The sequence below is a fragment of the Gekko japonicus genome, unplaced genomic scaffold, assembly GCF_001447785.1.
Source record: "Gekko japonicus isolate JY-2015 unplaced genomic scaffold, Gekko_japonicus_V1.1 scaffold883, whole genome shotgun sequence".
In the NCBI taxonomy this organism is placed as follows: domain Eukaryota; kingdom Metazoa; phylum Chordata; class Lepidosauria; order Squamata; family Gekkonidae; genus Gekko; species Gekko japonicus.
Genome location: NW_015169801.1, coordinates 368584 through 380000, shown reverse-complemented (window position 1 = coordinate 380000; position 11417 = coordinate 368584). Strand labels below are relative to the sequence as shown.

Below are 11417 nucleotides of genomic sequence, written 5' to 3'. Positions count from 1 at the left end.
TATTCAAAGCTGTTGAACTGACACAATCCCATCTGAGCTTGTTTTCTTTTTTAAAAGAGTTAGATTTTCAGGCACTGAAACCATGGCACTTTTATTCCCTCCATACCTTGTCTAAAATCTGAGTGGGGTATAATTATGTTTTTCTTAATAAAGTGTATAATTCTTGTGAGGCCTTTTTCCTACCCAAATCTTAAATTTCCGAGAACCATATGATGCTGCAAATTCTTCATGTGAATTAGGGGCACAACTCTTGAGGTTGGTATTCCTAATTATTGTTTGCAGAAATCTCATACTTTTGTTAGAGCCAGGGGTATACTACTGCTACCTGGGTCTAAACCAGGGGTTCTTAACCTGTGATCCATGGATCCCTAGGGTTTCAGGAGGTCTGTGAACTGGGTGCAAAATATTATTTTTCTTTGATTTCCTTCTTGATACTATGAAAGTTGTCTTTGGAAAAAATTATTCTTTCTGATATAATATGAATTCTGTTCAGCTGTTTCTTGACACAAGACTATCTTTGTTTGGCAAAACGAGCTATGAGAGCTCTGATTCTATTTGCTAATACATACCTTTGTGAATTGCTGCTCTCAGTATCAAAATGAAAATTAAAACTGAGTGGGGGTCAAAGATGACAAACGCGTTGCCATGTCAAACAGCACTCCATGTCTTATTCAAGCCGAACAGCAGCAGCCTTCTTTCTGCAACTGACTTATGAGCAGAATTAAAGTTTGGTTTTTATTTTATTTGCACAATTTGGATTTCTTTTCTTTTTTGAAGTAGCCATTACATTAAAATAAATCATATGCAAAATTATATGTGTCTGTTTTTATGTGCATTTTCCTGGGGAGGGTCCATAGCTGTCATTAGATTCTCAAACGGTTCTATGACTCAAAAAAGAACCACTGATTTAAATATTCCTTTTTATCCCTCCATATTCAGCTACTCAGTGGTAACTATCTCCCACTTTCCCAGACAATTTTCATACAGTTATTCCTGAACCAATTTGTGAGTGCTGTTAATCTAGAGGTGTAGTACCGGTAGCTAACAGTATCTGGGGCTATCAATTCACCATTGTCCCTTATTTGCTTCAAAATTTCTTTTTGTTTCCTGTCCTCTTATAATTCCATATGAAGTTGTTACACATATTCTGAATTTAATCTAACCACATATGATGCTCTGTTAATGGAATGGCAAGGGTGATGAAAAGACTTTTGGGGTAATATTTTCATTTTAATTACTGTGCCTATCCAAGACAAATTTTATTTAGAGCAGTTATGAAGCTCTTCTCGATTTCTGAACAGTTGGGTCCAAATTGTACTGCATCATTAGGTCCAGTTTCTCTGGAGAAACAATACCCAAGTGTGATGCCCCTTTCCACTCACACAGAGTTTCTACCACTGTCAACAGCCTCTCTCAGGTTCAGGGTACATGTAAGTCAGGACATCACACTCGCCATCCTTCTCTCTTTTAAAATATAGAGAGAGCCTTGACCATTTCCCCTCTCTCACTCACAGAGACATCTGCAGACAGGATACCCAGCCCCCTTCAAGAAGAGGCCCTCAGTTACATAGAGTTGTTGGGCTTGGGGGCTCAAACATGCTCCCATTCACATGCTGCCATCATTTATTCATATCCTATAATACATATATAGACCGAGATACATAGATACCGAGATATAAACTGAGTCCCTTAGACTCGTGGCCCATAGGGTTAAACAAAAGAAGAAGTTAACTTTTATTTATGGTATTAACACTGAAGAAAGTATGGTAGAAGTCACAACATTTAGCTTCAACTGAACTTTTGAACTGTTGTCCTGTCCCGACAGCTGGGATCCTTTGGTTATGAATTGACTGTTTTCAGCCTGCCAGAAGCAGCTTTTCTCCACAGTTTTACTTAGCAAGATACAGTCTTTCCCCTACCAACTCCCTAGCTGTCAACTCCCAATTGGTCTGTATGGAAGACAGATATTATTAGATACTTGGTGTGATGGACAGGCTAGAGCCACATATGTTATCCTCCTCTTCCACCTCAATTCCTAATTGCACTCATCTGACATGATTCACCTTATAACCTGAAATGTTGCCAAACCTGCCCAACGTCTTAGATTGGCAACAGATTTAAATTCCTGCATCATAAATACAACATCAGCATAGAGTAGCAATTTTGTGGCTGTTCATAAAACTTAAGTCCCCAGTGCCATTATTTCAACAGCCAAATTGAATAGCAGAGGAGAAAGAGGACATCCCTGTCCAGCTCTCCATGCAACTGACAATAGGAAGAGTAATTACCATTACTAATTTTCTTAGCTCTGGGGAATCTGTATGACATGTTAACCCATTTGCAAAATGACTGCCCCAAGCCAAAAGCTACCAGAACTTCCTGCAACTATAACCAATCCTGTGAAATGCTTTTTCAGCATCAATGAAATAAAGCACCGGGTCTTTTGATCCAATTAAATTAATTAGATTAGAAAATCATCTTACATTCCATACCATCAACCTTTCTTTTATGAAGCCTTTGGTCAATTCCCATATAGCTACCTAAAAAAACGATACTGATGTTAAACTCTTATAATCGCTGTTTAATAATGATATAGGTCAATATATGACATCCTGGGGTTTCCCCCTTCAGAATTAAAATTATATTAGCATCTGCTTAGGCTTCTGAAGGAATTCTTGTATTTTGCATCTATCTATAAACCTTCTCCGGGCATGAAATTATATCATCCAATGAGTTTTGTAAAACTCCTTTGTAGGTCTGTCAGATATTTACATCTTTTAAGATTCCTGATTGCTTCTTTTGTCTCCATTTTAGAGACTAGTTTATCTAAGAAATCGCCATGTTCTGTTATTAGTTTTGGAATTGTAATATTACTTATATAAATGCTCTTTCCTTCCATATTTCTGGTCTATATTCTGCATAAAGATTTTCAAAGAAGTGTTTTAAATTCAGTAATTTCTTGTTTTAATCTGGGTTATTACCCCATTAACATCTTTAATCTTTAATTTTTAATCACTTAACTGTGCTGAAGTTTCTCTCATTTATTGCCAAATTCAAAAATAGTTTGTTTAGCACTAAGTAAGGACCTTGCTGTTAAATGTGCATCTTGTAACTTCAATCCATCCTTTACTAATTCCAATTCATATTTATTGTTATCCAACTTGGTTAGTTTATGTCTGTTCTCCTTTTCTTTAAGTTTATTAACAATTTCCTTCCCTGTTTGTGTCTCTTTTTTAACATAACCTGCTTGAGTGATTTTTAAAAAAACAACCACTTCTAATATTACATTTTAAATTAATCCCAAACCATGTATCCAAAATCCTGTGTAACATTTATCTGGAAAAAGGATATAAACCCCACGTTTGATATCTTAACTCGTTTAATTTTCACTGTTCTTTAAGGTGAAATGCTAATATAACTGATATATTTCAGCATTTATCATAGGGCCTTCACTGTGTTTGTTCATCATTTCTAAAGATACAAACACAGTTTATTTGAGAATGTGTGTTTTGTAGGATTGCCAGCTTCCAAGTGGAGCCTGGGGATCTCCCACTTTTACAACTGATCTTGAGCTGACAGAGATCAGCTCTCCTGGAGAAAATGGCTGCTTTGAAGGCTGGACTGTATGGCCTTGTACCATGCTGAGGCCCCTCCTCTCCCCAAACCCCGCCCTCTCCCGGATCCACCCCCAAAGTCTGCAGGTATTTTCCAACCCAGACCTGGCAACCCTAGTGTTTTGCCTATGGAAAAAGTATAATCTTCATGTGTTCAAAATTTGCATCAATATAGATTAACATATTTCTTTTAGCCAATCTTCAGATTTTTCAGGAATTTTATTATAACCTAGGTTTGAATCAAATTCAAACCAGTGACTTTCACTCGCTGAGAATGCCCCAGCAAGTCACTTCTGTTCATGAAATGGAATAATAAATATTGTTTACATATACATCTATTTCTGAATCAGTCATGGCCCTGTTATGCCATCCAAGAATTCTTCTAATCCACTGGTCTGATTTCTGAGTGGCCTCATAGATATGCACACTACATTACAACTTTTGTTCATCCTTGAAAATAGGTCTATGACCTAAAATCCATAATATAGGCTTTTCTTGTGAGAAAATGGATTGTGTGTGCAAGCTGGGAATGGCCTATGAATATACCCTTCAGGGCTCTTTTTGTAGAAAAAGCCCAGCAGGAACTCATTAGCATAATAGGCCACACCCAACAGCAAAACTCATTAGCCTATTAGGCCACACACTGACATCACCGCTCATTAGCACATTAGGCCACACCCCCATGTTACCAGAAATGTGGTCATCCAGCCACACCCACCTTTCCCTTATTCTGTTTACCTTGTTTGTTGTCAAACCAGGGCTTTTTTTGTAGCAGGAACTCCTTTGCATGTTAGGCCACACACCCCTAATGTAGCCAATCCTAATTAGTTTCTGCTGTTGGGTGTGGCCTATTACGCTAATAAGTTCCTCCTGGGTGTGGCCAACTCAGGAGCCAGCCGGAACTCCGTTCCTGTGCGTTCCTGCCCAAAAACAGCCCTGCCCTTTGTGGTGTATAGTGTACTACATTTGCAAAATGGAGTTTTGAAGGAGAAACCAATAAAAAAGTAAGCAGAGATGGAAGCATAAGTGAGAAGAAAGTGACACTGTGTCTTATAAGTCAAGGAAAAGAGTTAGCAAGAAACAAGTCACAAAAGATGTGATGGAATGATGCTGTAGTTGATAGGACTGAAAATATTATTTTACCAGTAACCCTGTGTGCCCTGTCAACTGAGATATGGGTGTCCTGACTAGGGTTGCAGAAACAGAAAACTAGGTTTCTGTCCTTGGAGCAACCCCCCCCCAACAATCCCCCCCCAAACCCAACACAAAATCCTAATATTAAGTCATCCACTAACATTTTATAATGTTAGTTTTATAACATTATATGTAATGTTAGTTGAAAATGTTACTTGAAAAACAGCAGAATTGCTCCACCCAATTGGCAAAAAAAAAGCTTTAGCAGTTGTTGGCTCTTTATATGTACAGTGCAGTAATTAAATATAATAATTTGGACTGTGTTGAAGTGACCGTGTATATAAATGTGTTTGCCATCTGCTTGAATGAGTACTGGCCTATAATATCCACAGTGATTTATTTTTTTTTACTGTGTGACTGAACAACAACAACAACAAATTCAGGCTGTGGGTGATGGCTTGAATACTAAGGATTTATGAAAAGGGTGATTCTATCCTTTAAAAAAAATCATGTCCTGAAAAATTGTAGCTTTGTAATTTTGAATTGAGATAATATACTTGACAGCAATATACTTGACAGCAAACTCCTCTTGTTTTGAAGAAGTCCAAAAGTTATGGATCCCCGCTTGCGGGGAGGGCGGGGTATAACTATAATAAATAAATAAACTCATTGACCTTCCATGTGAAATTTAAACAGATAATTGCCTTCTTAAACGTATTTGAAACTATTCATGATGTTTATAAACACCTTTGCAAGACATTTTCTGTGAATCTAGCTTTCCATGTTAATGTGAACAAGATCTTGAGTATATCTTCTGCCCAACTGCAATTATTAGTGTTTCCTCCTTTTTGATGGCTGTGATGAAATAGTTTTGTGTATTTTATACAGATCGAGTGCTGGTTCGAATAAAGGACCTGACAGAAGAGAAGGCTGATGAAGTTGTTTGGGTTCGTGGCAGGATTCATACAAGCAGAGCGAAAGGTAAGATGTTTGGACTGGACTGTATATGCACGTGTGCTGTGTGGAGATCCCCCCCCCACAGTCAAAAGATTTGAGTACCCTCCTTGTCATGTTACCTTCAACGGCTGCTCTTGATCATTTGCAGTCCACCTCCCACACACACTGTAAAGAGCCCTGCAAGAATTGCTTTCAAGTAAGCAAACCCACCTGCACTGTTAAGCAGCAGGTTGAACTGTTTGCTTGTATGCAGACTGGCTGATGGGAAATACTTCAGCTGCTACTTAACATGTTAGGCTGGAACTGTTCTTGGGAAGAAGACAGACATGTTAGGCTAGAACTGTCCTTAGCAAGGAGATGGACTGAAGGGGGGGGGGAATCAAGTGGTAGCACGTGAACATTGCCTAGCAGCAGAACTGCTCATGGATACGTGCCATCTGCTTCTTGATGTGGCATCTCTTGGGAAGTTTTCTCAAGGGGAGAGTCTCCCAGCATGCCACTTTGAGTATCAGTCATGGACATTTGCTAGGGAGTGGGCTTTCTCACAGATAGGTGAAACAGAATATTAGTTTGTTTTGTAAGTATATGTGTTTGTAGATAGGCACTCAAGTTTGAATCTTTTAAAAAAGCAATTTATCTTTCTGGAAAGGCACTTAAACTAGACAAAATTTAAGAATCTTTTGTCACTGGTGTAAGACATCCATAATAAACTGCCTGCATGTTATATAATCCCGGTGTCTCTTAACTTTTTATGAGCTTAGTGTCCTGGATTGCTCTGAAGTTTTTCATGAGTATTATACATTTTAAATGCCCTTAAAGTACCACTTAGAAGTAAAATTGAAACCATGAAGCCATGCAGAAGTTTCAGTCATCAGGCACTCTAGAATTTCTTTACTCAAGCCGGATAATCAGAATATGGCTAACTTGTATTGCATCATGTGTTCTAAAGCAAATAGAAAACTCTGGAACGAATTGTGCTTTCGTGATGACATGAACTAAATATTTCAGTTCATTTGTTCTAAAAATGGGGAATTGCTTTTACAGTGGCCTCAAAGAAAACGGCTCTCTGAGCTTTGAGCTCTGTGGCTCGACTCATTCATACAGAGCCACCTGTCAGTCATTTTTCTTCACTGTGGATGCCCAGGTTCTCTGGGAGATCAATTTCCAGTGCACAGACTTAAGCAGGTTTTGACCTCTTCAGGTGACATCAAAGACTGACAGCTGTTCTGTTGACTTGAACTTTACTCGCCTCACAGGCATACTAGTTTTCTCTGGAACATAAAAAAAATTCTTGGAATAAAATGATACGACAGCAACCTAAGAAACTGTGCTCAGTCTCAAAATCTTTGTCTCTTTAATGCACTTGACTGTAACACTTTTGTTGGGGGGTGGGTTTCGCAGTTAGGGAGAAAAGGACACTAAATCCTTTGGCTGATTCAATTAGTATTTAGTTTTAGCTTCATCTTGTTGCAGTCTGGGTTAGGAAGTTATGACTGAAGAGCATCAAATTTACATATATTAGTAAAACTGAAATTTGAATTTAGAAGCTTTGTTGAATCTCCAGAGTCAGATACATGAAAGTTGACAGTCATATGAATGTGATTGTCAGCATTCATTTGTGAATATCTGAAACATGAGGTAATTATCTAATTTTCAAAATCCATGAAATACATTTAGATTGATGTAATTGAGATTAATGTTAATAAATGGAAATTTTGGACATTCAGTGTAACGTATATTTCCAATCAAGATGTCTTGTGGTTTAGATGTAATCATTACTCCTTAATCCATATATTTTGTGTTTTGAAGAGTATAAAACTCTGTGTTGGTATTTTTTCAGGGTGTTCTTTTCTTTGTGTTTTAAAGATGTGTTAACTGTTATCTATGAAATGATATAGGCCACTTGTGTGGGCTGCTAAGAGGACAAAGGGGAGGGGTGGAGTCATCAAGAATTAAAATGAAGACCATACTTGAATAAATAGTCTTGTCAACTTTGAGGAGAAAATCAAGTTCCATACTTTTTGTTTGACAAATCTGTGTCAGAACAAAGTGGAATGGATTGCAGCTGAGGCACCTAGGTATGGCCTTGGCCGTGACTGATGCTGGCCTCCTCCACTGTCTACAGGAGTCAGGACTGGACATAATGACAATGCTTACATGGTACTTTACATGGCTACCCCATGTTTAGGTATTGTTATGGAATTAATTGTTGTGCCTTGTGCCTTCATCCCACATTCCACATTATTGGCTGCTACAGGGTGTATAGTGTGCGTATATAGGAATGTCTCCCATTTCAGTATCTGCACATTATTGCAGACAAGGGCTGTCCTTGAAAAGTGTTCAGAAACGTCAGTTGGTACAGAACGCTGCACACAGGATGTTGTCTGGAGTGGGTTGTAGGGACCAGATCACTCATAAGAACATAAGAGATGCCAATGTTGGATCAGGCCAAAGACCCATCCAGTCCAACACTCTGTGTCACACAGTGGCCAGAAATACCAGTGCCATCAGGAGGTCCACCAGTGGGGCCAGGACATTAGAAGCCCTCCCACTGTTGACCCCCCCCCAAGCACCAAGAAGACAGAGCATCACTTGCCCCAGAGTCTGTATCTATACCTTGTGGCTAATAGCCACTGATGGACACTCCAGTTTTGGCCCACATATACTGGCTTCCAGTTGTTTCTAGGCACAGTTCAAGGTGCTGGTCTTGACTGTCAAAGCTCTATGTGGTTTGGGACTTCAATACCTGAAGGACTGCCTAATCCCTTAGAAACCTGCCTGATGATTACGGTCATCTTCGGATGCCCCTGCCTTCTGAGATTAGGTGGGTGGCAACCCGGAAGTGCCTTCTTTATCATGGCACCAAAGCTCTGGAACTCTCTCCTCAGGGAGATTCATCTGTCCCCTTCTGTTGCCGTCTTCCACCAGCAGGTGAAGATGTTCTTGTTCATTTGGCATTCCCTCAGTGACCCCTCCTTCCTAACCAATGTTTTATGTTTTGTATTTATTTTAACTATTTTACATGTATTTTAACTCTGTTTAACTCTTTTTAAGGTTGTTTTAATTAGGTATGTTTGGGAGTTGGGTTTAGTTTAATGGTTTTATGATATATTTTACATGTACTAGCCTGATACCCGTGCTTCGTTCTGTAAATCCAGTTATAATACTGATGATGTGAAGGTTGAAAGGTAACATTTGTTGTAGGGATTCTAATGGAGAAGATTGTAGTGTAAAGGATGAAGCGAGACATACGCACTGGTTTTTTTCTCTACCGAAGGACCTCTCTGTAGACCACAGTGGTGGTTCTGCCCTCAGTTGCTAGGATCACCAGGCTGCTTGGTGAGCTCACTCTGGAGCAGGCTCCTAGAAAGTTCCTTTACTATCTCCCCATGAACATTCATGAACTCAATTGCCATGCTGGCTGTTATGAGAAATGTATATTCAGAAGTCTTGAATTGCTGATTTCTGTAACTGTCCTCAACTGTCTGCAGTCTCTTTTAACTGTGTTTTTACCTCAGAACATTGAGATCCACAGCTGAGGAATCAGAGGGTGGTGGGTGCAAGCAGGCAGGTTGTACCTCAGAACTCTGAGCTACACAGTTGACCAATGGGGGGGGGGGGTAAAGAGGCAGCAGCTTGCCAGGCACATGGAAAACAATCAGGGGAACACATTTTGCCCCTTTTTATCCCCTTATGGGTCGTGTTTCTCAGAAAACTCTTCATAGTGGGGGTTGACGTCATGGTAGGAATGCACTCCCCTTATTTTGGGTTTCTTGGTGCAGGGATTTGGCTTGGGCATTGAATTTGGGGGGGGGGTGCAGGGCATTCTTTTGTCTCTTTTTTTATAAAAATGCTTCTCATTTATGTTACATTTTAAGAAGTGGGACATAACTACGTATTCAAAACAACATCTGAGCAATCAGATATTGAGCAAGTTCATATGAACCAATTTTCTAGAACCCACATTGTGAGAAGTTAAATAATCTAATACAGGAAACCACTTTTCTACAAATTTGGGGTATATTTCCATAGTGGGTAGGGGTGTGGGTAAGCTGGGCCAGCAGCATCGCTAAGGTGATCCTGCTGGGGTGGCCTCCCTGATGGATTAAAGTACCCTGGCTCTGCTCCTAAACCTGAGAAACACCTGCCTGTCTGGTGTAAGGGGGGGATTGTGTTTAAAGGCATCAGGGAGGATGGGCAAGCAGAAGTGCTAAGGAAATTCTGCTAAGCCTCCCTGATGGCTTTAAGAACTCCACGCCCCTTCCAACCCTTGACAGACAGCTGTCTCTCAGATGTAGGAGGGGTAGCGTGTCTGAAGGCATCGGGGAGGCTGGGCCAGCAGGAGATGCTGCTTGGGCAGCCTCCCCAATGGATTTCAATGCTCTGCCCCTGCTCCTGCACCTGACAGTCAACCGCTTGTCAGGTGGAGGAGGGGTGTGGGAGTGTGTCTAAAGCCACTGGAGAGACTGGCCCAGCAGCATTGCTAAGGTGTTTCTGCTCAAGCAGCCTCCCTGATGGATTAAAGTACTCTGGCCCTGCTCCTGTACCTGACAGACACATGCCTGTCTGGTGTTGGGGGGGAGTGTGTTTAAAGGCGTCAGTGAGGCTGGGCCAGCAGCAGCGCTAAGGCAATCCTGCTGAGCAAGCCTCCCTGACAGCTGTAAGCATCCCACCCCCTCTCCTATACCTGACAGGCAGCTACCTGTCCAGTGTAGGAGGGGAAGGGGTATTGCAAGCCATTGTGGAGGCTGGGCTGGCTCCCTGATGGCTTTAAGCACCCTGCTGCTGCACCTGACAGACAGCCGCCTGTCAGGTGTAGGAGGTGGGGTGTGTGTTTGAAGCCACGGGAAGGCTGGGCCAGCAGCACTGCTGCCCCTCACAGGTGGTTAGCCATTCCTGATTTCCTCAACTGTCATCAGCTCTCTGCAGTCTCCTGTAACTTTTTACCTCAGAACTCTGAGCTCTGCAGCTGACCAATCAAAAGGTGGGGGGTGCAATCAGAAGGTGGGGGGTGCAAGGAGGCAGTAGCCTGGCAGCCACATAGGAAGAAGAAGGAGAAGCGATTGGATTTATACCCCGCCCTTCGCTACCCAAAGGAGTGTCAGAGCGGCTTAGAAACTCCTTTCCCTTCCCCTCCCCACAACAGACACCCTTTGAGGTAGGTGGGGCTGAAAGAGCTCTGACAGAAACTGCTCTTTTTCAAGGACAGCTGTGCCAGAACTATGGCTTACCCAAGGTCATCCAGCCAGGTGCGAGTGGAGGAGTGGGGGAATCAAACCCGGTTCTCCCAGATTAAAGTCAGCGCACTTAACCACTACACCAAACTGGCACCAAACTATACCAAGCAATGGGGGGGAGCACATTTTACCCCTTTTGACCCCCCTAGGGGTTGAATTTCTAAAAATCCCTTCTTAGTGAGCATCTACGCCATGGTAGGAGCGCTCTCCCCAAATTTGGTGTTTCTAGGTCCAGTGATTTTATGGTGAGGGGACTTCCTTTTATATAGAGAGATGTGTTAAATTGCTAGCCACCTTGGTGGCCCTTGTAAGGACAGAAAAGTGAGATACAAGTTTTGTTAATAATAATAATGATGATGATATTATTTAACAGAGGGTTACTGCTTTATGGAAACCTGCATTTATAACTGTACCAAGTTCTACCCACGGTCTTGAAGCACCTTATTACTTGTGTAGGAAAGTACTTTGTCATTAT

The 11417-nt window shown here is 41.2% G+C and overlaps 1 protein-coding gene across 1 annotated transcript in view; it reads left to right on the top strand.

The window, feature by feature from the left end:
* Positions 1 to 11417, top strand: part of DARS (aspartyl-tRNA synthetase) — a 76352-nt gene that overhangs the window by 9063 nt on the left and 55872 nt on the right. The window contains exon 3 of the mRNA XM_015417113.1: positions 5637 to 5729. Coding sequence (XP_015272599.1) covers positions 5637 to 5729 — 93 coding nt within the window. The remainder of the gene's footprint in view (positions 1 to 5636; positions 5730 to 11417) is intronic.